The 27,042-nt window shown below is 47.3% G+C and overlaps 1 protein-coding gene across 1 annotated transcript; it reads right to left on the reverse strand.

Annotated features, from left to right (window-relative positions):
• Positions 1 to 5,347: 5,347 nt before the first annotated feature.
• LOC147215747 (dynein light chain Tctex-type 5-B-like) lies at positions 5,348 to 7,895 on the reverse strand. Its single transcript, XM_086139233.1, has 4 exons — positions 7,795 to 7,895; positions 7,617 to 7,699; positions 6,893 to 7,017; positions 5,348 to 5,551 (listed from the first exon to the last, which is right to left on the reverse strand). The coding sequence occupies exons 1-4, from the start codon at positions 7,893 to 7,895 to the stop codon at positions 5,348 to 5,350; spliced, it is 513 nt and encodes a 170-aa protein (XP_085995359.1).
• Positions 7,896 to 27,042: the final 19,147 nt, after the last annotated feature.

Here is a 27,042-nt window from a genome sequence, read left to right on the forward strand (position 1 = left end):
GTTTGCATCTCTCCTCCTCCCCCTCTTCCATCTCTTCCTCCTCCTCCTCCTCTCCCTCTTCCTCCTCTTCCTCCTCTCTCTCTGGTCAAGATGCAGTTCAGATGTATTGCTATTAAAAAGACTTAAACAGGAGGCGGTGGCTGAGTTCACTTTTCACACACGCACACACGCACACACACACACATATGCATGCACACACACATGCACCAACGTCCTCCTTTCTGACTTACTTTCTGGTTTTGAGCCGGCGTGCCCTTTGACCCCGGGGCACCTCCCGACCTTCACGCCGCCACGTCGGACTACTTTCCGAGACCCGTCGTGGAGCGGCGACGTGGAAATTCAAATGGGTCAGTCTTTGTCGCAATACGCAATCAGACACACACACACACACACACACACACACACACACACACACGTGCACACACACAGGTACTGTAAAAGAACTGGGACAAGCCACATGCTGCTTCACAGATTTCTCTGCACCTAGGACAAGCACAAGACCCTCCCCCTCCCCGTGTGTGTGTGTGTGTGTGTGTGTGTGTGTGTGTGTGTGCTGTGACACTGTCTCGGTGTGTGGTGTGTGTGTGTGTAGCTCTGAAGGTGAAGTGCAACTAAGTCTCGCAGGACAAGCAAGATGTCTGGGTTCCACCACAGTGGCTCCCTTGATTAGATTTGAAGTGTATACAGTACACACACACACACACACACACACGCCACACACACACACACACAGGGGCCACCTGGTGTGACTGGACATATGAAGAAACACTAAGCAGGGCCGTTCCATGCACGCCAAAGTCCTGTTGTGTGGAGAACATCTCCGCTCCACCAGCACAGCGGCCCACCGCGGTCCTCCCACAACGCACTGGAGCGAGGCGGCTCTGTGCGGGCTGTGTGTGTGTGTGAGTGTGTGTGTGTGTGTGTGAGTGTAATATACATGTTCTTCGCAGAGGCAGGCTTTAATCCAAGTTTTATTCCCTGCTGTAGCGTTTGATTAGGATCAGTTTCTCCGACCAGGAGACCCTCCGCTCACTCACACTGTTAAAAGCCCTGAAATGTCAGGGAGTCCAGGTTTGGGGGAAAAGTCAGCTGATTATGCAGCGCTGACCTTTCTGTGCCCCCCCCACACACACACGCACACACACGCACAATGTGACAATGTGTATCTGTGCTCACACACACTCTACATGCAGCGCATTCAGCAAGGCTCCCCGATAGCAGCTTCTAATCCACCTTCACTTACTGGACTCGTTTATGGCTTCAGAGTGTGTGTGCGTGTGTGTGTGTGTGTGAGCACAGATACACATTGTGCTCCTGGATATGTGTGTGTGTGTGTGTGTGTGTGTGTGCAAGACGCCGTTTGTCCCGACGTTCCTTGAAACAGGTTTCTTCAGGCTTTACACGCTGTGTGCCCTGCAGCAGGACTGCTAAGATAACCTAGATTTCATGTGTGTGTGATGAGTGTGTGTGAGTGTGTGTGAAGGTGAGGTACAGCGGTAAAGGGCCGTTGCATCTTATTGGAAGCATGTTGGGCCTGTTGATAACCTTTTCCCATGACTTTTTTTGTCACACAACATGATGTTCAGTCAATTCCTGGGTTTTTGAAGTTTTGTGTGTGTGTGTTTGTGTGTTTTGTTGGGGTGCTGTGGCCATTCAGGGTGCTAATGAATCAAGGGAGGAGGGAAGAGTGTGAGGTGGTTGGAGAGGAACACACACCTCATATCAGATCCTCCTCCGACAGTCTGCTTCTCCTCCCGGCTTCCACGTGAACTTAAATCAAGTTCAACCGCCTCCTGACGTCCTTTTGGATCATCGTCGTCATCGACCGGGAACAAACTAATGGAGCGTCTTGGCGGGTCTCAGCAGACCGGCTGACAGGCGTCCGCTTCAAAAGGCAAGGCTCTGACAGGCCGAAGCTCCAGACAAGCAAATATAGCACAGCTTATACATAATTCAAGCCATTCATATATAAATATAACATGTTAGCAAACCGGCTACATTTCAATGCTCTTGATTTCAGCCGAAATGCAGATGCAGATATTCAGACGCTTCCGGCGCCACTGCTTCCAAGTTGGTGGACATAATCTTGATTTTCCTTTTCAAATTAAGAATAAGAATAAGAACAACTTTATTAATCCCGAAGGAAATTGCTGTGCCAGTTACAGAAAATATAACAGTAATAAATAATAAAAGAAAGGCAGAATTAGAAATAAAATAAACTATAAAGTGTCTCAGTGAAACTATAAAGTGTCTTAGTAAGCAGTGATAAAACTATAAGTGTCTTAGTAACAAGTGAGGTAAGGAGTGCACAATAGTATGAAAGAAGGGAACATTGTAGTGTAGCTGTTATGAGATGAAATATTGCACAGTTTCTGAATATTGCACAGAAATGAGATATTGCACATTTTTGTTTGTTTTTAGGTTAAAGTTTTATGGTTGCCGGCGGCTGAATGAAGAGGAATTAAAAAGTCTGATCGCCTCAGGGAGGAAAGACCTCCTGTGGCGTTCAGTGGAGCTCCTCGGTGGTATCAGTCTACGGCTGAAAGAGCTCTGACAGAACGTCAGTGTGGCATGCAGGGGGTGATGGATGTTGTCCATGATGCTGAGGAGCTTCTTCAGCATCCTCCTCTCTGACACCTGCACCACTGACTCCAGCTCCACACCCAGGACAGATCCAGCTCTCCTGATTGAGCTTGTTGAGTCTGTTAGCGTCAGCTGTCTTGAGCCTGCTGCCCCAGCACACAACAGCGTAGAAGATGACGCTGGACACCACCGAGTGGTAGAACATCTGCAGCATGGTCCTGCAGACATTGAAAGATCTGAGCCTCCTGAGGAAGAACAGACGGCTCTGACCCTTCTTGAAGATGGCGTTGGTGTTAATAGTCCGGTCCAGTTTATTGTCCAACTTAAAATTAAAAGCTAATATCGGACTGGTGTTGGATGTTGGCCTTTCTAGCCCCACGTTAGGTTCTCACTTAAAAATAAAGTCTGTAAAAGTCAATTGTGGACCATCAGGACAACTAAAGGGGATTTTTTTTTTTTTTGTAGGAGTCACGTTGCCGGATATAGTTTAGTTTGCGGACTTAGATACTTGTGTTAAATAATTCAAATTTTAAATCCCTACCATTTTGAAGACAATTCCGGTAAATTGTAGATTCAGGTCTGTGACTTTCGCTCTTACCCAAAAGTTCTGTCTTGTCGCTTTTAACTTCCAGCATCATGAAGGGTTGAAGGTCCAAGTGTAAGAGATCACCGTAAGGGAACGGCCGGGGCGTCTGGCAGCTCAAGAGAAACAAAGCTAACGGCGATGACAAGAACAGGGGTGGTTCGCAAGATCCGGAGAGTCCTCGGTGTCTGACGGCAGGTGATCGGCTTCAGGTGGGTCGGTCAGGTGATTGACGGCAGGTGTGACGGCTGACGGAGGAGGAGGACGGAGCGGCGGGAAAGCACAGTCCGGATCATAGACTGACCTGTTTCTAGCTTTATTGTCCCAGCAAACAATGAAAATGAATGCATTTATTTATAGCCTGCTCCTGGATATCACGCAGAACTTTCTGACCCAGTGTAAAGCATCATAAATAAATACAGTACAACCTCGGCTCACCGATTTACCGTCATTTCTGGACTCTTGAGCGGATCTGAATATAAGCCACACCGGCTGAAAATTGGGAAATTAATATATGTGTACATATATAGGCCGCACTTGTCTATAAGCTGCAGGTGTCCATGTTGTGACTTGAGATATTTACACAGAAAAATTGTTTTCACCTTCAAGTAAATACATCCACAAATATGTGCCGGAACAGCCTGATCCACAAGTATGTAATTGAACAGCCTGAGAATTTCACGTTAATATCATTAGTTCAAAGTGACGAGGTTAAATATTTTGGCAGCATGAAGCCCGTTAGCCCCCACAAGAAATGAATAAATTCGCAATAAATCAGCAACTTCATTGTTTAATCTGCAGTGTTCAAAACGTGTGAAAAAAGTCGTGGCCTATAGTCCGGAAATTACGGTAAGTCATTCTCTGACAAAATCAATGTTTCCCCAGTGAAATCGATGTAAATCCAACAGGCACCAAAAACATACTGCATTCATTTTAAAACTATGGATTTATTTGTGGCAAAAATTCAGAAAGGAATAAAAGATAAGCTTTGTTTTTAGTGTTTCCTGTGTTCTGTGCCTTCTTTGTGTCATTTTCAGTGGTTCGATGGCTGGTTGGGCGGCTGCTCCTTGAGTAAGGGAACAATCCAGAGAAATTTGTTCTTTGATGGAGAATTATCCAAAAATGGGACATTCATTTTCTCAATCAAATTTCTCAAACCATCCTTTCCTTCACTAAAGCAGCAAACATAAAGCCTTTTCGCGTATGAGACCCTTGCTAACGCTAATGTTAACACTAATGCTAACGCTATCTCCAGCTAGCCGTCTGTGATTCATCCAAACTAACAATAACTTTTCTATTTCTTCTAAGACTTGAGACCTTTGCTTTGCTAACGTAGTTGCCCTTTTGGCCACATCAGCCTTCTTTTCACACTTCATTGTTCTTCAAGATTGTACAGATGGTTGACTGATCCCTGTCATAGTAACACCAACACCGTTTTCACATTTAGCTATTATTTCCTTCTTCAGATCAACTGTGATTCTTCACTTCATCTTAACTCCACTATCACCAGCACATTTAGCTTTTTTGGGAGTCATAATGAGGCCGGCTTATTTAGAAAAAAATAGGAGAACACAAGAATAACATTCACGACTGCCGCTACGCTAAATCGCCACAACACGGAGAGCCTGCGAGTTTGCTTGCTTGCGTGTTCGTGCACTGAGGCTTGTTCGCAGCTCCATTCAAAATTTGATGGAAATCTCCATTTGTAAGCCAATTATTTTGTGATTCGGGGGGTTCATAACCCCAGGGTCTACTGTAAATATACATATAGCACTCAGGCTAGTAGGTGTACATGAAATTTCCCAGACATGCTTCCCTTGCATCATCACATGACAGAATTGCTTTCCTTGAGTTTTCAAAGTGATTCACACTAGACAGCATTCAGCCATTTACACTCGGAGCGCCAACCAGACCACGGGGAGCAACTTGGGGTTTGGTTCCTTCCCGCCAAAGGACGACCTCAGCATGCAGACAGGAGGAGGCGGGGAATCGAACAGTCGACCCTCTGATTGGAAGGGCGCATCAGCTGAGACTCAGCCGGCCCCTGTCGATTTATACCATTGAAGTCAATTCTTTGTTTTTTGGATTTAGGTCCCGACAATCTGCCAGAATAGGTTATTTTTATCAATTCACGATTTTATAATTTTATTTTGTATACTTGGAAATACGCAAGGGTCCGTTTCATTCATAGTAAACGGCGTAAACAGTGGCCACGCCGTACAGAGAGTGGGTCCTGTAGGAGTACGAGGCGAAGGTATCATTTCTCACGTCCCAGAGGCAGCGGCTGCAGATCTGCATGCTCTGCCCGGCCAGCTGGCCGACGTGGGCCAGCACCACCATCTTGAAACGGGGGATCATGAGCTCCTTAATGCGGCCCTTGACAACCTGAAGACACAATCCGAGAGAACAAGGCCCCGGTTCACACCACAGGAAAACTGGTCCACGTTTTAGAAGTTCTGGAAACACCAGAAACTTGCCAGGCCAGTAGGTGGCGCTGTAATATGTGATGAACTAAACACATGCGTGCTTAGAGGCACTTCCCGTCTCATGGGAATTGAAATGACTGTAAACAACAATGGTGAGACATGGGGCGTTTGAATGGACCGACGATTAGTTGGAGTTACCCTACATGGAGATGTGGGGTTGAGGTACTCGGAGTACTCAGAGTACCCTGGAGTACCCAGAGTACTCCAGGGTATAACTCCAGAGTAGCTGCAGGTGAGATAGCCACAAGGACAATGGTGGACCCAAGTGTTCCCAAGTGTGCTCAAGGATACAACTCCGGAGTACCCTAAAGTAGTGGCCCCCAACCCCCAGGCTGCGGACCGGTACCGGTACGTGGATTAGTTGATACAGGGTCACCCAAGAAATAACGAATTATATCCGTTGGATTCATTATATGAGTCTGAATAATCTTTATTTTGAAAAATGACCGTATTCTCTCAGTTACATCTCGGTCACTTGAGCGCCAAAAATTTAACTCACAAGCTACCAAAATGAGTCAAAAACAGACGTCTTTGGAAAGTTTCTTTTCTAAGGGGAAAATGCCCAGTGAAGAGACAGAAGACAAGCCTACACCTTCCAAGGGAAAGACAGGTTTTAACAGACAATACCAGGAGTACTTAAAATCTGGATTTATCGCAACAGGTGATTCCCTTAGACCAAGCCCGCTCTGCAACATATTTAGCGACCAGCTCACTAATGAGGCAATGAAGTCTTCAATATGCTCATGTTATGTTGTTGACGCAATGTTACGAGGAAGCTGCTGATAAAGTTGCATAAGAGTAAACGGTGGATTCACATTAATTATTATATTTGCAATATAAACGATCTACAATCTACCCCCCAGGTAAAATTGTCAAGTGTTGATCTGTCCACGGTGATAAAAAGGTTGAGGACCACTGCCCTAGAGTACACTTGGGTGCACCATTGTCCTTATGGCCAACTCACCTGTGCATGGCAACTGGCTGCAATCTCGGCAAGCATGCCTGTTTCAAAGTGTTGCCATGTTGAATCACCATTCCCGTCGCTATGGAGACGCAGGCTTTTTCAAATCTTTCCACGCTGGAGCCCATTTCCATATTGTGCTCGCTCGGACAGACGGCCAGAGCGCAACTAGAACTTTGCGTTTTCGCCCAGAACCGTTCTTGTCTAAACCGTGCCAGAGCCTTTAAGCAGATGGTTGGTACCATTCGTTTTTCACCTCAATTTCCACTTCATTTTTACCTCACATATCGTTTTTGCCACTTGTTGAGACCACTGGACTTCGTACTCCTCCCCCTGGATGTGGCTGGTGAGCACCTCCCTCAGTATGTCTGTGACCGCAGTGACGGGGAAGCGTTTGTAAGGTCCTGAGAAGAGAGGTAACAGCAGAAGATCCTTTCCCTGTGACTACTTTGGTGTGAAAACATTGAAATACAGGTGGTAAAACCTGTAAAACCCTTCTCGTGGGTGGTCTACACTCACATATAGGTAGAGATGTAAAAATAAAACACATCTATTTCTGATTGGGAATCATTGGCTGGGTGTGATATCTGCAATTGTGATGAACGTGTTGTTGTTGAGGTTCAATTCACATTTAAAATGTGACGTAACAGTTGCATCGCTCTGCATGTCATCGTGATGTCACCACCTAGCTGAGCTCCAAACTCCTCTGATGACCAATATATGCCTTAAATCCTCATCCAGTCGGACTTTGACTCTTTATTTCCATTTCCCGGGATGTCATCCCAGTGATCGTATGTTTGCAAAAGATGTGTGAGTGAGAAGGTGAATGGTTGTTTGTCTCTATATGTGGCGCCGTGATTGGTCCAGAGTGAACCCCGCCTTCCGCCCGATCACAGCAGGGATCGGCTATATAAGCCATAAGCCATATAGATGATGAATGAATGAGCGAATGTAATGATTCCTCATCGGCTTCCCCGGATCTGATATTTATACTTAGATTTACCCAGCTGGTAGGTGTTCTCTGTTGCCATCGTCAAGTCGTCATGGTGTCCGACGTCGTCCGTGCCCGACACTGTGCTAGCAGAGCTGTAAGAGACGGTGAACGCATCGCGTCACTTCACGAAAACTAATGGGACCTGGATGACTCGGAGGTGGGGGGCTAAACATCACCCTGCACCTACTCCTTGGTCTTGGCAGCTCCGTCTTTGCTTTTGCCCTCTGATGGCCCCTTGCCCGTCTTCTTCTCCCGTCTTTGGGACTTTTCTTTGGACGCCTCGGCCATGGCGGCTCCTCCTGGCGTATCTCGACGTGGCAGTCGGCACGGGGGATATCTCGCGTCAGCACGCGCCCTCCAAGAACGTCAGCTTCCGGATAACTCTTTCTTTTTGGTAGGCTGACTTTGAGGGTTAGCCAGCGCCCGCTGTCTGTGACATCACAGATAGCCTCCTTCCCCCCTTTGTGACATCACAGCACACGGAAGACAGGATTCGCCCGAGGGGGGTTGAGATTCCCGGTAGTCCTCCACAACAAACAGTTTAGTCTGATATGCCTAAGGTGTAGCAGCAGCAGCTGCACTGAATATATTCATTCATTGATTCTCTCTCCTTCTTGTCCTGCATTCAGGCTTGCGGGTCCATGCTGTCATTAGACCAGAGGCGAGGTTCACCTTGGATCCGTCCATCACAGGGCCACATATAGAGACATACAACATTCACTTTCACCTCCTCGCTGCGTACATATTGATCCGTGAAAGTCCTTTTGATATCCCCGGCCTCCACAGTTGTATCACAGGATCCGGAGTCCTGCAACCGTCAAAGCTTCACCCAGAGGCAGCCGTCATGTGGCCCCGTCGCACCACGATCCTCCGTACTCTGGCCCCGATCCAGAACACGGGGCCTCCGGAGCGCGGCTCCACGAGTGAGTTACTAAATATATCGCCTGGATGTTTGTCTTTCCTCAAGGAAAAAGGACGGTTCCTTAATGGGATGAACATCTGCGCTTGTTCTGCGCTTGGGCGAGTCCAATATGAATCCTCTGAGAAGGAGACGTCCTCGGGCTGATAGGTGTGTTCTCCAGAGTGCATGCAGGTGGCGGTGGCGGCGGCGGCGGCGGGGTCACAAAATCTGGCTCCCGTTCAGCGTGGGGGTGCATTTATCCGACACTCAGTTTGATTTGCTCCCGCAGACGTGAGCCGGACGCCTGTCCTTCTACGGAAGATGGCGAGGAAGTGATCTCCCCTTCAAGGTTGTTTTTTTTTTTTTTCTCTGACCCGTGAGTCTTTAAAAATAACAACAAGGTGCATCTGCCGTGTTCATGGGAGGGAGCGTGGCCTCCTTCGCCTCGGGGATCTGCGCCGCCGCTCTCCTTCCTCCCGGCCAGAGGAGGACAAGGCGTCAGACCGGACGCTCGTGTCCCAAAAGTCCTCCAGCAGCGCCGGGCATCTCAATCCGGATCTAAGAGTGATCCCGAGACCAGGAGGACTCCTCCGAGAACGGGTTACCGGAAGGGTTTTAAAAAAAAAAACAACCCCACATTAAGCATTTTTTTTTCCTAATAATGAAAACCAGAGTCATCCACGGAAGACAAAAGAGGCATCATCTGGAACCATTAAACACTTGTGAGTGTGAGTGATTGTGAGAGTGGCCTGTCGTCCTCTCATCCGCCTCCCGAGCCACTTGGTGAGGCTTGAGAGCCCGGCGAGGTGGCAGATGGAAAATTTTCCATTCGGAGATCGGAGAGCTCTTCCGTGAGGTTCGAGAGGGTCTCGGTTGTTGAGCGGGCCGTGGACGAAGGCTGGGAACACACCCAGCGTGCACCGCGGTCGGGTCTGACTCCGGATCGGCTTCCGCCATCATGTTCCCAGAGCAGTACAAGGTCCTGGGGTCTGCAGAATGTTTCAGATTTGAGTCAGAGCGATTTTCAAGATTCAAGAGCGGCCATAACTCAGCTGATAGGGCGGGAGGTTGTCGATTCAAATCCCGGCTCCTCCTGGCTGTATGCTGGAGTGACCTTGGAAAAGACACCAAGTTGCTCCAGATGGTATGGTTGGCACCTTGCATGACCTTCTGTGAGTGTTCGTGAATGGGTGAATTTATTCATCCATTATCTGTACCGCTGGAGTCGACCTCTGCTGTGATTGGGCCAGAAGCAGGGTTCATCATGGGCCTTCTCACAAGGCTTTCTCCTGTCTGCATGCCGAAGTGTCCTTGGGCAAAGACACCGACCCCCCCGGGTCACAGCCTAGCATGGCGGCTCTGCCGCTATTAGCGAACAGGTGAATGCTATCCATTGCAAAAATGCTTTATATCAGCGGACACATCTGTGTCCCGTCTGCTCTGCCGGAACCTATGAATGCATTAAAACCTGCAGAATTTAAAACAATAACCTGTGGGATTTTGTTTTTTGCGGCAGCCATCTGGTGCCGGTGCTTAAAGGGGAACACACACCCACAAAGAGCTCGCCGGCAGCCATCGGAGTGGGCGGCCCGGCCGGCGATGGCAGATAATTTGTACGAACAGAGAGAGATGGTGGATTTTGAAGGAACTCTGTTCGTCTTGTTTCACTGCAGGAGCAATTCAGAAGACATGTTGTGAATTCATGGAGACGCTCAACCATTCACCCTCTCATTTACAATGTAGGGTCTCCAATGAGCCTCCTGCATGTGTTTGGACTGTCGGAGGAACCCGGAGAACCCCGAGGAACCCCACGCAGACACAGGGAGAACATGGAGGCGCAGTCAAATGTATGGATGAATACAGTTCGACCCATGGTAGAGATACATGACCAGTATGTTGAGCACAGCAGCCGTTGGTTTCCTGTGTTTATCAGCAGGTACCTTCAGTGACTGCACCTTCTGGCAATCAGCCTCGAGCCATCTGTCCAGGTGGACGCCGGTGTGTGGGACCCCGGGTCTCCTCATGCCCGGACGCGCTGAGTCCACGCTGGAGACCTCAAACCCACTTTGAAGGCTCTCCCCATGGAACTTGCCCGAAAAGCTGTTAGTACTATTGTGCCAAAAAACTGCCATCTTCTACCTGAACATTGGAGGACATGTTCTGCAGGAGATATCAGTGCATGAGGGAATCTGGACAGGCTTTATCTCCAATGTTTGTCTCCATAAACATCTTTTTCTTCTTTTCCTCCTCTAGGCTGCTCCCTTTACAGACCATCTGCTTCCATTTAACCCTCTCCTCTCACATCAACTCACTTCCTCTTCTCCTCCATCCATAAACCTCCCTGGTCTTCCTCCAGACCTCCTGTCTGGCAGCTCCAACCTCAGCATCCTTCTACCCAAACCTTCTCCATCCCTCCTCTGTCAATGTCCAAACCGTCTCAATGTGACTTTATCTCCAGAATACCATGTGCTGTCCCTCCGATGGACTCCTTCCCTCCTCCTCACTCCCAGAGAGGAACCTCCACATCTCCACCTCTGCTACCTCCTGTCTTCTAACACTTATGACAAACCAAACAACGACGGAGACCCATTTCTCCAAACCTGGAGGCACCTGGTCCCTTCCCATCTTTTCCAACCAGTAAAAATCACCCCTTTGTTACTTTATTTTAATTATTTTTTATTTTTTTCCGAACACACTTGGCAACGACTGACTCACCATGCCGGCTCTGCCGCCTGCAGAGGAGCGCAGCTGCTGTGGGCGGCGGCGGCGTTTCCATTTATTTATCTATTTATTCCTCAAACACGGGCGGAAATGAGGCGTTCACACGTTCATATATGCTTCCCGGTGATGACTCCAAACACGTCTGCGAGAGACATTGCCGCCGGGAGATACAAGACGAGGCATGCAAGTGCCGGTGGGCGAATGTTCGCCCCTCTCCATGGCTAATGGTGCGAGAGTGCATGTGTGAATTTGCGCACACGTGTACTTCTACATGTGTGCTGTTTCACACATGTCTTTGAGTTGGCAAGCAACAGTGAGCAGTTGCAGGTAGAATCTTTGAGAAGCAGGAATTCTACGCAAATTTATGTTCTATCGGCGTCGACGGCAGAGGCAAAAGCCGCTCATTCGTCGGTGTTCGAAAATAGTCCACGGAAATTGGGTCATTGTCTGGCAGAACTCCGGTTTCTCTTCCTGCAATCAGCGCCTTTCCTGTGATGGTTTCAAAACGAAGGAAAAGGAGTCACGTATACTTTCCCTGATAATTATTTAATAAGCCGAAATGATCACAGCATCAACCTGAAGAATGAGCGTCAGCGAGAAGTTCATCTAGTATCTGTGACGCTCATCCTGCAGTGAGGGGTTGCAGGAGCAGCTGGAGACGCTCCCCAGCCGCCATTGGGCAGGAAGTGGGGTTCACCATGGAACCATCACAGGGCCACATTTATTTATACAACCATTCACTCACTCATTCACTCATCATACAGAGACGTGCAACCATTCACCCTCTCACAAGTCCTCTAGACATACAACTTCTGACCCTCTCTTTAACACATCATATGGAGACATACAACTATTGCTCCTCTCTGTAACACATCATATAGACATACAATCACCCCCTTATTCATATGCCATAAAGACAAGCGACTCGTCACCCTTTCATTCATGCGTCAAGACATTTTCATGTCTCCAGTGAACCCCGGAAAACCCTGAGGGGCCTCAATGAGACATGGGGTCGAACATGGAGACTCCAAACTGTGTGAATCCAACCAGGGACCTTCTGGTATTGCTGTACCACTTTGCCGCCATACCAAGAAGTGAAAGCAAGTTAACTGTTATTGGTGTTTTGACATGATGGACCATTTTGGTAAATGATCTCCACTGCTATGGCATTACACCAGCAGGGCCGCCAAGCAAGACGCTAGCCGGACCATCAGGGGGCAACTCGGGGGATTTCAGTACCGAAGGACGCTTCAGAAGGAGCTGGGGATCGAACCGCCAACCTTCTGATTGGAAGGACAGCGAGTCTATCGCTCTAAATGTTAAATTAAAGACTGAAAAAGACATTAAGATATCCATCTTATGTAATTTAGATGTTACTTCCCACAGCAAGGCCAATTGCACATATACAGTACAGCAGAACCTGGGCTTACCAATTAAATTCAGTTTTTGACTGTTTGCAACATGAATCGATGTTTCCCGTTGAGATCAATGTAAACCCTATTGATCTGTTCTGCAGCACCAAAAGCATACTGTGCTCTTTGGAATCCTTTTATAGGTTTAGTTGGGGCAAAGATACAGAGAGAAATTTAAGATAAGCTTAATAATTACTTTATCTCTGGTGTTCTGTCTGTTCTTGCCAGCACTTGAACTCGGCATTTTCTTCACTAACGTAAAAGTAAACCCTTCTCTCATGTGAGACCCTTGCCAACGCTAACGCTAACACTACCTCAAGCTAGCTGTCTGTATTTCATCCAAACAAACAATAGCTTGTCTACTCCTTCTAAGACTTGAGAATTTGTTTTGTTAGCGTAGACGCCCCTTTATCCACATCAGCTGTCTTTAGCACATCTTTGTCCTCCAGGATTGTCCAGACGGTTGACTGAGCCATGTCATAGTAGCACCAACACCGCTCTCACGGTTAGCTATTATTTCTGTCTTCAGTTCGACTGCAATGCTTAACTTCATCTTAACACCACTGTCACCGGCATTTTTAACTTTTTTGGGGCTAACTTTAATGAGGCTAACTTACAGAAAACAGCCTTAAAACTTAAAACACAACGATGAATGGTGGAAATAACACGGAGTAGCACGCACGACTGCCGCTACAACGCCACAACACAGAAAGCAAGTGAGTTTGTTCATGTTCGTCCACGGCTCGCAGCGGCACTCAAAATTTGATGGTTTGTTGGACGATTTGTTTGGGATTAGGGGCGTTGGTAAGCCCAGGGTCTACAGTATGTATGTGAATAAAATTCACCCCGCCCCCCCAAAAGTCCCCCTGTGCTGCACAACCCCCCCCCCCATCCCCCGGCAGCCGGGACCCCCACTGGCAGCAGCAGCTGGAGCCACGCAAACTCCACCGAGTCGTTCTGCTGAGGCATGACAATTGCAACGGAAAGAGTGTGACACTATATAACCTTGGGTGTCACACACACATACACACAGAGCACATAAGGAGTGTTGGCATGTCACCATGGAAACAGTAGCATCTTTTGAATCCCTGCAAGGGGGACAACCAGACAAGTTTTTATGCTACTTTTTATGGGATGGAAAAGTCGCGTGCGTGTTTCAATCACAACTTACACGACTGTCTCAGAAAATTAGAATATTGTGATAAAATTCTTTATCTTCTGTAATGCAATTACAAAAACATAAATGTCATACATTCTGGATTCATTACAAAGCAACTGAAATATTCCAAGCCTTTTGATATTTTAATATTGCTGATTATGGCTTACATCTTAAGAAAAATCCATCTCAAAATATTAGAATATCATGAAAAAGTAATTCTTGTTTTTTAATTGCATTACAGAAGATAAAGAACTTCACCATAATATTCAAATTTTCTGAGACAGTCCTGTATATGATGAATAAACACCTCATGTGAATGGATTTAAAAATATACATTTTAGAGGATTACTTTTGTTCCCCGGCAGATCCCGGGGTATAGAAACGCAAACGTCGACGCACCGTTTGCAGCCGCAGACATAGATTATCCAACCATTAGAGAGAGTTGAAGAAGATTAGGAAAATGAATTCAGCGGCCGCGAAGTCATCCTCCCTCTAATGTGCGGGTTTGCTCTCTAAGCCGGCACCTGTTTCCGTCAAGCGTTCCTTATTAAATAGGGATGAGACCTGCCTTAAATCAAAAGGGCCGCAAAGTGTCACGCGGAAGTATCTCAGCTGCTAAGAGAACGGCCCGGATTCAGTTTGAATTCTCCTGCACACAATATGACTGCACGGGCTTCAGTGGAGGGACAAATGATCTGCTGCGGGAAGGAGAAAGACTTTACATTGAGCTGTACATTTTGTTTTTTTTTTTTCTTTACAGAAAGAGTGATGCAGCTCACAGAGGCTGGAAAACTGGGATGTACATATACATGATGGGTTATGATCCGCTCTAGCAGCGGTCCCCGGCCCCCCCGGGCCACACAGAGAGAATAAATAACTTACTTTATTTCCGTTCTATTTAGGATCCGAGTCTGAACAAGGTTTAATCTTGAAAAATGACTGAATTCTCTCCCTTATGTCACTCTTGACGAATGTCAAGATGCTTGTAAAGACGCTTGTCTCGGTCACACGATACATTAACGCTAATATTAAACCCACAAGCTTGCAAAATGAGTAAAAAAAAATCTTTGGAAAGTTTCTCTGTACAGGGGAAAAGGTCTGGACCAACCGAACAGGAGACCAACCTAAAATATGGATTTATCGTGACGGGTGATTCCCACGCACAGAGTCCGCTCCGCGTAATTTGCAGCGACCGACTCTTCAATGAGGCAATGAAGCCTTCAAAACTTAAAAAAAAATTTTTTGGAGTATTTTGAAAGAAAAAGAGCAGGAATATTTCTATATTGATATTAATTTGTATTTATCCACCACGCCTTAAAGGCTGGTCTGTAAAAATGTTGTATGGCGTTAAACCGGTCCGTGCTGCAAAAAAGGTTGGGGACCTATAAAAACTGACTATAAATTGTGCATGTACACGTTATAATCCCTAAAGCCGTTCATTCATTTATTCATTCATTCATTCACTGTTGGTTGGAGCCTATCCCTGTTGGGATTGAGCCACAGGCAGGGTTCTCTGCAGAACGGTCAATCCCAGCGCCTCTTATTGACGTAAAACCCTCTCATTCACACATCATATCAAGATCATTCACCCTCTTATTCACGTCATATAGACATGAAACTCTTCACCCTTTCATTCACGTCACATAGACATACAACTATTCATTCACAAATCCTATAGAGACAAACAATTCACCCTCTCACTCACATGTCGTAGAGAGACATGCAACCATTCACTCTCTCTCAATCGCATAGCATATAAAGACCATCATTCATCCTCTTATTTACAAATCATAAAGAGACGTACAACCAATCTCTCATTCATTCACGCGTTATCTAAGACATTCAAGCTCTATCTTGGGTGTTTTTGTAAGTGTTGAGGTTTTCAGGGACCCGGCTCTCCCCGGCGGAGGATGAAGCCCGGAGGTGACCTCAGGACGGAGGTCATCACATGGGGTCGCAGACCAACAACCTGCTGGGAAAACATGAATCTCCAACACAGAATCCCGCACACTCAGTGCCTCCTGTTTTATTTTTTTCGGAAAAAACACTGGAATGAGTCCCTGTTGACGGTGAGCCGAACTTCAAGTTAGCGGGATCAATACGTAGCAAGTCACGAATGTTGGGCTTTATGTTGATGCTTGTTTTCTGTGTGATTTTGGGATTGCTGGGAATTTTGTGGGTGTGGTTTGAGGTGCAAGGAATTCTTTTTTTTTTTTTATCCTGGAATTGAGCGGGAGCAGTTAGTTGTATTGAGTCTTGTGTGGCGTGGCTGTGGCCAACAAAACAGCTATTGCTTATAAAACAGACGGTTTACCGTCAACCAGGTGTTTTCCCTGACTCTACAAATGAATAGCATGCCGCTCTCCCTATGACAGTTAACTCATTGTATCAATCCTGTAGAGGCTTTTGGTGGCCGGATAAATTTGTGTAACTGGCGGTGAAAAATGAGATCCTGATCCGTCAAAGCCCTCAGTATCCTGTCCTGATTTGCAGGGAAGCTCTCGCTTCATTTCGCCTCTCTATTGAGGCAGTGCCGTATAAATAGACACACTGGAAATAGCGTCTCGCTCTCAGAGGAGCCACCGGGATGAGGGCCTGGACCGACGGCCAGGTTTCCGACGCCGAGATATAGGCCAGAGCGTTACAGACATCTGGACAGGAGAATCCCGTCGCATCTCCAAAAAGAAGCGCTAACATCTCACAGTTCTCGAGGACGCGCCGGGGTTGTTTCCTCCCGCAGACAGACATTCGATTCGTTCACTCTCCATCTCCTCCAGTGTGCCTCATCGCCCGCGGGCCAACACATCCAAAGCACCGTGCCTCATCTTCATCTCCCTCTCCACCCTTGCTCCTACGCCTCCTGTGGGAATTCCACCTTACACGAGCGGACACGTTTTCCTTCGGTGCCCGAGGTGCTAATGAATCACAATCTCACCATTTGTTTCCATCCTGTTCAGATGTCTGCGCAGCCCCCTGACGGACACACATGACTCCACCTGGGTCCTCAAGTGAGGTGATCATCTTTTGAGATCGACACCGTGCTTCTTTATGCTCATCTTTTTCCTGTTTGCCTTATTCGGGCACGTTTTTGAGCCCGCTGAAGCTAGCGAAGCCGATCGGAACCACTTAGGAGCACGAAAGTACGGCCAAAAGTGAGATGTTTTATATGCATGACAATTAAGCGGCGAGCTGAGAGGAAGCTAATTAGAAAATAGCCGTTTGCAGATTTTCTGACAATATCAACAGCACTCGAGCCCCCGGCTGTTGATGGGGAGCAGCCAAGTGGCAGGAGGGGTCAGGTGACATTAGCTAGATGAATAAATCACCCAGCAACAAAAAACCCTGGTGGCTCGAAGAATGACTGGAATGAAGATTTCTGACTCGGCTGATGAAAAAAACACAAGTCAGGAGAAGAAACGTTCACTCATTTGTTCATTCATTTATTATACCATCTGTATCATCTGTCACTCTGGGGAGCGGCCAATCCCAGCTGTCATTGGCCGAGAGGCCTGTCAATCACAGGGACACCTACGGATACATACAACCGTTCAGCCTGCTCAGATTGAGTACCAATGAAGATGGCGTACGAACACAGGATCCAGGATGAGTTTGGACCTGATGAAGTGCAACCGTCCAAATGTGTGATGGGATGTTGGTTGCCTGAAGGAGGGGCGGGAGAGGGTTTCAGTCCATCGGGGTACTCAAGGTCGCCGCGGGCCTATCAAGCCGAGCAAACTGTGTCGATCGCGTCCCAGGTGTGCCGGCACTGAGATTAGATTCAATACATGCATGACCTTGAGACAAACCCTTCCGGGATGAAACGTCTTTTCCGAATCACCTTCCACGAGGGAGGAGTTGCCGGCAGCCAACCGCTCGTTGGAGCCGGCGTCGGCCCCTGCCGGGCCAGCTAGGGCGGGAAGGAGATGAGCATGAGCTGATTGGACAGTTGGAACGAAGGCGGTCGTGTTGATCGCAACGCCCGTCCAAATGTAGAGACAATGTCATCCAGTGAAGGTCCGGGGTCCACAGTTGGACCCCAGAGGAGCTCCCTCCTAAAATATAATGATTGGTGGTCAGCGCTGACCTCTGAATGGCGTACTTTGGACACTTCTGGAAGTTCATGTCGGCCAAAAAAAAGGGAAGGCGGATCAAAGAGAGGCTATTATTTTCTGATTAAATCCCATAAAATATACATTTTCACACCAGAAACTACAAAGATACTGGCAAGTGGACACATGGACAAACCTAAGTGCCCTTCAACAGAACTCCCATAATGGAAGCTGCAGGACGATTTGCCTGCTGTCCTTTGGCACCCACAGGTACCTGTGGACACCGTGAAGACTGCACTCTGAACAAGGACAAAATGTTCTGGCAGCAAAATAAACTCACCGGGAAAATAAATGAATTCATTCATTCCTTCATTAGCTACAACCCTTATCCTGCACTCAGGGTTCGGAGAGGGGCTGGAGCCCATCCCAGCCGCGATTGGGCCTGGACCGGTCCTTCAAACCGGTCCACATCTAGAGACCTACAGCCTTTCACCCTCTCAGTCACAACATCGTGTAGAGACATATAAGCATGTCCAGGTCTGGATATCATATGATCTCCAGTGCATGTGTTTGGACTGTGGGACCGGAGACCTTCTGGCTGTGAGGAGGAGGCTCTAACCACCACTCCAGCGTGTCTCCGGGGGAAACGATCGAACATCGAAATTTGTGGGTGGCGACCCTCAGGTCGGGGGTGATGACGGGGTTTAAATGGTTTTGAATTGTGGGCCAAGGTGAGAGAAGTCATTGTCCTTTATCGCTAATGGTTTTGTCCAAAAGGTGGATCCCATTATTCTCAGCTGTCTCCACGGCAATTAACTTTCCGGGGTTAGAGAACTAAACCATCCCAGTGCAGCAATCGCATGTTTCTCCTTGCTGAGGGACGGTTTCCGCAGCAGCGCCCGATAAAAAAACGACTGCTCGATGTCTATTTTCACCCCCCCACCCCCCCCAATTAAACCCCCTAAGCCGTCCTTTGGCTGCCAAATTGCCGCCTGCGTCTCCAAATACAGACGCCGCTCTCTCCAGACAGGACTGGGCGTCTGCTCGCTAACGAGTTTTTAATTATATGAGGATTATTTCCCTCTGGGATCAAAGTGCCGGCCGCGGGTGGAATCGCCCAAATGTTCAGCGGTGAATTTCCAGTGACGCGGCAGGACGCTGTTTCACCGGGTCTCCAGTCTGTGAACGGCGAATAAACACTAAGTATGAATTTAAGGGTGAAGTGTTCAGCATTGGATGGATTGTTTTTGAAATTGCAGAAGTTGAGAAGCCTCACGTCGGGCTATCGGAGATTTAAAATGTTCATCACGCAGATCCATACCCATCACCTTCCAATGAGTTGATCAGTGTGTACGCTTGTCCAGACAGCAATGCAAAATTATATGTAAAATATCAGCCAACACAGCAGTTAGCTGCTACGCCTCGCAGCCACAAGGTCCACCGCCTTCCTGTGTGGAGTCTCCAAGTTCACCAAGTGTCTGCGTGGGGTTCCTCATGGTTCTCCAGGTTCCTCCCAGGAGCTTCAGTAGAGACCCTACATTGTCCAGACATGTGCATGAGAGGGTGAACTGTTCTAAATCTCCATATGGCATTTGAAGGAACAGGTGAATGGTTGCACATCTGTTTAAGGTGTGAATGAGTGAGTGAATGATTGGTTTCTATGTGAGGCCCTGTGTGAACCTGCCTCTAGACAATGACGGCCAGTAAAGTCGGGATAAGCGGAACCGATCACGAATTGATGAATGAATGCAAACAAGAAATGCTACACTCCATACAGAAAGCCCCCCTTGTCGGACTCCAACAGAGAACCTTGTTGCTGTGGGGTGAAATCGCTAACCATGCAGCACTAACCAAGTCCACAACAAGAAGATTTCAACAGGAATTCACTGTGACCTGGATGACTGAGAACCTCCACATATGTGGGGTTAAAGCGTTAACCGTGGGATGAAATAGCTAACTGTGGGGTGAAAGTGTGAACTGTGGGTTGAAAACGCTAAGCGTGGGATGAAATTGCTAACTGTGTGGTGAAAACGCTAACCTTTGCGTGAAATTGCTAACCATGGGGTGAAAAATGCTGACCATGAGATGAAATTTGCTAACCCTGAGGTGAAAACACTAACTGTGAGATAAAATTGCTAACCGTTGGGTGAAACCGTTAACCGTGAGGTGAAACCGTTAACTATGGGGTGAAAGCGTTAACTGTAGGGCGAAAATGCTAACCATGGCATGAAATTGCTAATCGTGGGGTGAAAGTACTAACCTTAGAATGAAATTGCTAACCGTTGGATGAAAGGGCTAACCATGGGGTGAAAGTGCGAATCGCCGTGCCGCCTCCTCGTGCTCAGCTCATTTGTCACGGGCCCTTTTGTCATGAAGTTATCATAATAAGCAAAGCATCGTTTGATCATCCGGATCTCAATCGAAGACCGGCGTGGATCCCCAAGGAGTCAGGAACTCCACCAAGCAGCCATTGGCCCGACGCGGATTTGCCACGGTTGCATTTTGAGTTATGTTGGGAGCGAAGGCGCTGTGTCGGGGGCCGCCATGATGTCATACGGAGCAAGGCGGGAAGCTGTGAAAGGCGGGGCTGTGATGTCACTGTGATTCGCCTCAGAGGGCCGTGACATCACTTCACAGCGCCGTCGCTGCTGCCGCGCCGCCCATCCCCGTAGAGGGCCGGGGATGGAGTCCGCGAGCGGTGGGCCGACCTCGACCACGTCCCGGTCAACCGACAAGGTCAAAGACGCCAAACCGAGCACCGCCGCGCCGACGAGGTCCGACAAGCACGAGGAGATCAGGAGGAGCTCGTACGCGCCCGTCAGTCACGTGAACGCCACACTGCGCAGGTACTACGGCGCCAGCGATGAGGTTATGGACATGCTATGGGAGCCGTCTCCTTCCTTTCACACCATGTTGAAGAACTCCGAGAAGCACAAAGAGGAGGGCAAGGCGCCCATTTACGCCGTCAGGGTGGAGGACTTGGAGCGGAGGCCGTTTCCGCCCATCACACACGTGAACGCCACACTCCGTGATTACTACAGCGCGAGCGATGAAGTCATGGACATGATATGGGAGCCGTACCCGGTGTTCCACACGGTGCTAACCGGCTCTGACAAGCATAAAGACAAGGGCAAGAAGGTCACCTTCAAATCCTGACAGGAGCTACTTACCAAGGGGTACAAGTAGGGACTTATCTTCTGCTTCCCTCGTGAGGTTTTAGAGCTGTGGTTATCCGTGAATATCATTACTGTCGCCTCCTGCAACGCTCATTGCTTTCGAGGGGGTCTTCCAGGTCCATGTGTCCATGATCTGTGAAAATCCCCTGTGGAAGAAATACAGTTTTAGAGAGCAGCGAGAACTTTCAGAGATGCACCCTGGCAGGTGGTTGGATGCCGGGCAAAAAGAGGACTTCTTCTCTGTCGAGAGAAGCCATTTCCAGGGAAGAAAACCTCAACGTTTCTAACGTGGTTATTCTATAGCATTGATGCTAATGCCTTCAGGAGCCTGTGGTGTTCCCACAGCTTCCATGGACAGCTGGTGGTTTCACAGTCGGGTGAAGCTTCCACATCGAGAAAGCAAACAAAATAACGGCGTGCTAGATGGGCCGCCGTGTGACCTCTGATCATGGGATCCAGTTGTCTCCTTCCCGAAGATCCTCCAAAGGCGCAGCGTATTTGGTTTCACTAAATTGCGTGTCCTGCAGCACACTAGGACACGCTTGTTAGCGGTTCTCTCTGAGATCCAGGTGAGATCCAAATGTCACCTGGTCAAACTCCACTTGGTGCAGCTCAGATCTCAAGGCCAGCTGCTGCCTGCGTCCACCGCCGACACTCAGTGTTCAGCAGGCTAATCCGACCCGGTTTAGCACTGCCGTCGCCGCCGTCGGGATGCGGCGCTCAGCATTTCGTCCGGAAAGGGTGGGGGTTCGCTGGAATAGAGCGTCAGCAAAGTTCTCAGGGTTTGTTTCCTGACATGGTGAAGCAAAAGCCTCACTGAGCTGAGCAAGGACAAGGAGGAAAGTAGCAGGCAGCTACTTTAATTTAATTTAATTTAATTTAATATAATTTAATAGAATTTTATTTTATTTTATTTTTACTTGTTTTTATTTATTTATGCTATGTGTGGAAAAATATACTGAATTGCAAGTTGTATTTTTTTTCCACTCCTGCACATCATGGTCTTTCTGTCTGGTGCACAAACGCTGCACGTTAAAAGAATCTAACCTCCAGGTCAAGGGCACCTGAAAAGTGATTTCATGTAATAAACAATGCATCATTCACATGAGTACGCCCAATTCCCAGCCTGCTCATTGTCTTACATCATGCTGTGGTGGTGTCCTGTTAGCACCTTCTCCGCACAGTAAACATGCAGGAGGTTCACTGGAGACCCTGCATTGTCCAGATGTGGGAATGAGAGTGTGAATGTTGTACGTCTCAATATGAAACCATGTGATTGGTCCAGGGTGAACCTCGCCCCTCGCCCAATCACAGCTAGGAAAGGCTCCAACCCCCCTGCGACCCTGGTTGCAGGATAGGATAACGGATGAACGAATGAATGAACAGATGCAATGTTCTCATTACTGAGCTTCTTGCACTCTCATTTCCTGTAGCTGTCACGTCCTCGGAGCAGATCTGCAGTTTTACTGCTGAGTAAGGAGCCGCCCTCACGCGTTCCTCCGGGTTTCAGACCTCGATGCCGCGGCACCAAACTCCCTCCAATCTGTCTGCCATCCAGCCAAATCTTGTTTTGCTGCCCCCCCTGCTCTGCTGCAGCACCCTTTTACTCAGATGATTATCTGCACGTCCTCTGAAATTGACCCGGTAATTGGCTACCGATTGATTTTGTTGCAAACCCATTGGCGTTTCACTGACCTTAACTCAAGAGTGCAACGTATACGGCCATTTGTGACGGCTCCTGAGCTCAGGAAGCTGGAAGTCCGAGCTCGGAGATTCACCGCCACGGAGTTTTGATCGTGACAAATCCTTGTTTTCATTTTCCATTACTTCCATTGAATATAAAAGTGTCAGGGTATCACACCTGGGTCCAATTCGTAATCGGCGCCAGCTGCAGCAGCTGCCGCTAATCAAGATCCCTATAAAGGGCAGCGGCACGCTCTGCCTGATGCCGGGGGATTGTTGTTGTCCCAGACCCCTGCCCAGCCATGACCGGACCCCTACCCAGCCATGACCGGACCCCTACCCAGCCATGACCGGACCCCTACCCAGCCATGACCGGACCCCTACCCAGCCATGACCGGACCCCTACCCAGCCTGGACCCTGTCTGAGATCCAGCCCTGTGCAACTCCGTCTTGGGGCCAGGGGCTTACAGCGAGACCCTACCTGCCGTTCTACTCAAATAAAGCGCTTCAACCCAGTTTCCTGCTCCGAGGTGTGGTTCTCTGCCCGAGTCCGCCGTCACGTGACAAAGTGATTTTTTTTTTTTTTGTTTGTTTCCCCTTTAATCTGCAATCAATGCGAAATAGCGTAAGGATGCATCTCAGACATATAATACCAGGACTTAGACTTTATATTCGGTGATTCTATGAATTGAATAATACAGCCATGGGGTGAAAGAGTCTAAAACTACCCTCTGGTAGAAATTCTCCATTCCAAACATATTCCTGTTCCATTTTCATGTCGTGGACCAACACTAAAAGTTATTTATCACACAAAAGTTAATTCATTCATTCCTTTTTTTATTCCGTATATCCCGCACAGCTGCGATTGGCCGTATAGGAACATACAACCGTTCACCCACTCATCCATGAAATTCAACTCCAATGAACCTCCTACTTGTTTTTGGACTGTGGTAGAAGCCCGGAGAATATGGAGACTTCACACCGGAAGTGTCCACACAAGCATCCATTCCTGCAAAATCCCAACCTTTGAGAGTTACGTATCCACGTAGATTTTTGCTTGCTGTAGGTTGTTGTGCACATCTTAGAAGTATATCCATCCATCCAATCCAACCCCATCCTAGCTTGTTGTTATTGTTTACTTTTCTCAAGCTGTTTTGTTTTGATGCACAGTACTTGCAGAATGAAATGGATATAGAAAAATAAATACAGAATGAGATGAATATATAAGTATAATTCCTGGACTATTGAGCGCACCTGAATATATAGCGCATTGGCTAAAAAGTACTAAATAAATATGTGTGTACATAAATAGGCCGCACTTGTGTATAAGCAGCAGGTGTCCATGTTGTAACATGAAATATTTACACAGAAACCCTTTTTTTAAACTTTAAATTGAATACATCCTGGTAACATCCACGAATACTCACTGGAAATGCTTTTTTCCAAACAGCGCCTGTAACACAGCTGATCGAAAAGATGAATAATATATAACACAAGGAAAAGTCCATCCATCCTTCAATTTTCTATCCCTGCTTTGTCCTACTCCAGCTGATTGCTATCTTTGTCTTCCTCCTGCGCACTTAAACCAGTAAAGTCGTCATCTTCGGCGTCGGAATTGAGCAGCCTGAGAATTTCACGGTAATTTCACGGGTCCAATGTGACAATGCTCAATGTTTTGAAGCTTGTTAGCTCTAAAAAATACATAAATTAGCTGCATCATTGTTTAAGCCGCACTGTTCAAAACATGTGAAAAAAGTAGCGGCTTAAAGTCCGGAATTTAGGGTGTAAATGTCGAGAATGGGATGGATATATAAGAACATGTATCTAAAGATGGGATGATATAATACATGCATACAGAATGAGATGGAAAAGGTACAAAGAACAAACCGATGTTGTATATACTGTATATAACGGGAGAAAAGTATATGCGCACAGCCTCTCATGTTGAAAATAGTGCATGTGTCTTTATCAATGCACCCTTCATCAGTTGCATCCCAGGAGGAGGAATGTGGGGGTCCTGCTGTTGATGCTGCAAAGTGGCCTCATTTCAGTTGAATCCTCCAGCCGGTGTGTGTCAGAACAAGCGACGATACCGTGAGTCTATATCGGTTGCCGGTGGTCTTTAAAGAATGCTAATCACAGAAGATAATGAGGATATTTGAAATCCCTTTGATGGGAAGCTATTGACAAAAAGTTCACGCAGAGAGGAATTGTATAATTCCCCCACTTTACGTCAAGCTCCACATTCACCCCTAGTAAATAGCGGTTTGGTGTAAACTGGTATTAGACATGCTTCAGAGGGTCCTAATTTTAGAAAAAAAAAAATGTCTTTTTCAAATTCCCAATTCACAGTGCAATAATTAATTCAATTAAGCAGACCGTGTGTGTGAGCGCCGGGAAGAATAACACCGAGGATAATCGATCGAGTACATTCATTAAGACTCCGCAAACGATGTCCCGGCTTTAAACATCTGAAAAAACATGACTATCGTTTTGACATACTTGAGAAATATAAATAAAAAGGGCGTTTCCATCAATTTGTGACCTGTCACACTGATCTCGAGTAAAGCGTTTTAAATAAAACGTATTGTTATTATCATTATTATTATTATTATTACCCAACCCCCAGTGTTGGCTTACGTTGGGAGGAAGGTGGGGGCAGTTTGCATTGGCTGAGGAGACTCACTGCGCCCCCTAGTGGCCACAACCAGAAGTGCATGTACATATTTTCACGTGTGACGATGACGTGAAACAACATTATTTCCTTCAGCGAACGGAACAGCGACGGGACTGAGAGAGTGAATGCATGAATTAATGAATGAAAGACAAATGCTACACCGGTACAGTCACTAGTAGCACAGTCACTAGCAGCATCCACTTAAAAAGCACCTTCACACCCTGCAGTTCCAAAGTGGTGCACGCAGGATCACATTCACTGGTGAACATGTTCACTCACACACACACACCGCAGGTGGCAGAGCAATTGGGTGGTGGTGGTGGGGGTTCTTGGCCTAGGACACATCCAACTGCAGAGCAAACCACCTGATTGGAGGGACACTTGCTCCACCAGCTAGGCTACATAAGGCCAGGCTACATTAGGCTAGGCTAGGCTAGGTTCGGTAAGGTTAGGCTACACTAGTTAAGGTTAGGCTAGGCTCATGTACCTATATATATATATGTACTGCTCAAAAAACTAAAGGGGACACTGAAAAAACACAATGTAACTCCAAGTCAATCATATTCTGTGAAATCAAAGTGTCCATTTAGGAAGCAACACTGATTCATTTTGACTTGTTTTAAGGACATTACATCAACGTTGCATCAGCGTTTCGTGTGTTTTTCCACTATAATTTGGAGCGGACTCCAAATCCAGACGACCATGGGTTCATAAATTTGATTTCAATTGATCATTTCTGTGTGATTTTGTTGCCAGCACATTCAACTATGTAAAGAACAAAGTATTTAATAAGAAGATTTCATTCATTCAGATCTCAGATGTGTAACTTTAGTGTTCCCTTTATTTTTTGAGTAGTATATATACATATCTTCTTTCTTTCTTTTCCTTTCAGCTTGTCTGTTCAGTGGTCGCCACACTAAATCAACCTTCTCCATCTAATCCTATTCCCACACCCACTAACTTCATATCCTCTCTTACTACATCCATGAATCTTCTCTTTGGTCGTCCTCTACACCTCCTGCCTTGATGCTCCAATTCCAGCATCCATCTACCAATATATTCACTATCCCTCCTCTATGCATGGTCCACCCATTTCAGTCTGGCTTTCCTGACTTTTCCAAAACATCAAGCTTGTGCTGTCCCTCTGGTGAACTCATTCCTGAATTCCTTGGAAAAAACTGGGAAAATTGCCCTGAATGAATGAGTGAGCGAATGGTTGTCAGTCTGTATATGTGGCCCTGCCATTGACTGGTGACTGGTGTGACAGCTGGGATTGGCTAAAGCCTCGCCCTCGACCCTGAGTGCAGGATAAACGGCAGACGGCAGACTATGGATGGATGGATGGATGGATGGATGGATGGATGGATGGATATAAGTCAGTTGCGTTTTAGCAGAAGGCAGTGTACAATATACTCACAGTATACTGAGACCTCACACTGGATTATTTCAAGTTTCCAACTACGGGCTTGGAGTTAGTTTTCCTTCTCACCCCCACAATTATTGGTCTTCAGTGTGAATAAAACACAGCGCAACACCCCCCCCCCCCCCACACACACACACACACACACACACACCTTCGTGTTACTTTAACCCGGCAGCCCGACACCGGGATTTCCTCCGAGCGAGCGTAGTGTGTGGGTTGCTTTGAGCAGCCGAG

This window comes from Fistularia commersonii, chromosome 31 (assembly GCF_037954325.1).
Source record: "Fistularia commersonii isolate RoL2024-O1a breed Wild chromosome 31, RoL_Fcom_v1.0, whole genome shotgun sequence".
Lineage (NCBI taxonomy): Eukaryota > Metazoa > Chordata > Actinopteri > Syngnathiformes > Fistulariidae > Fistularia > Fistularia commersonii.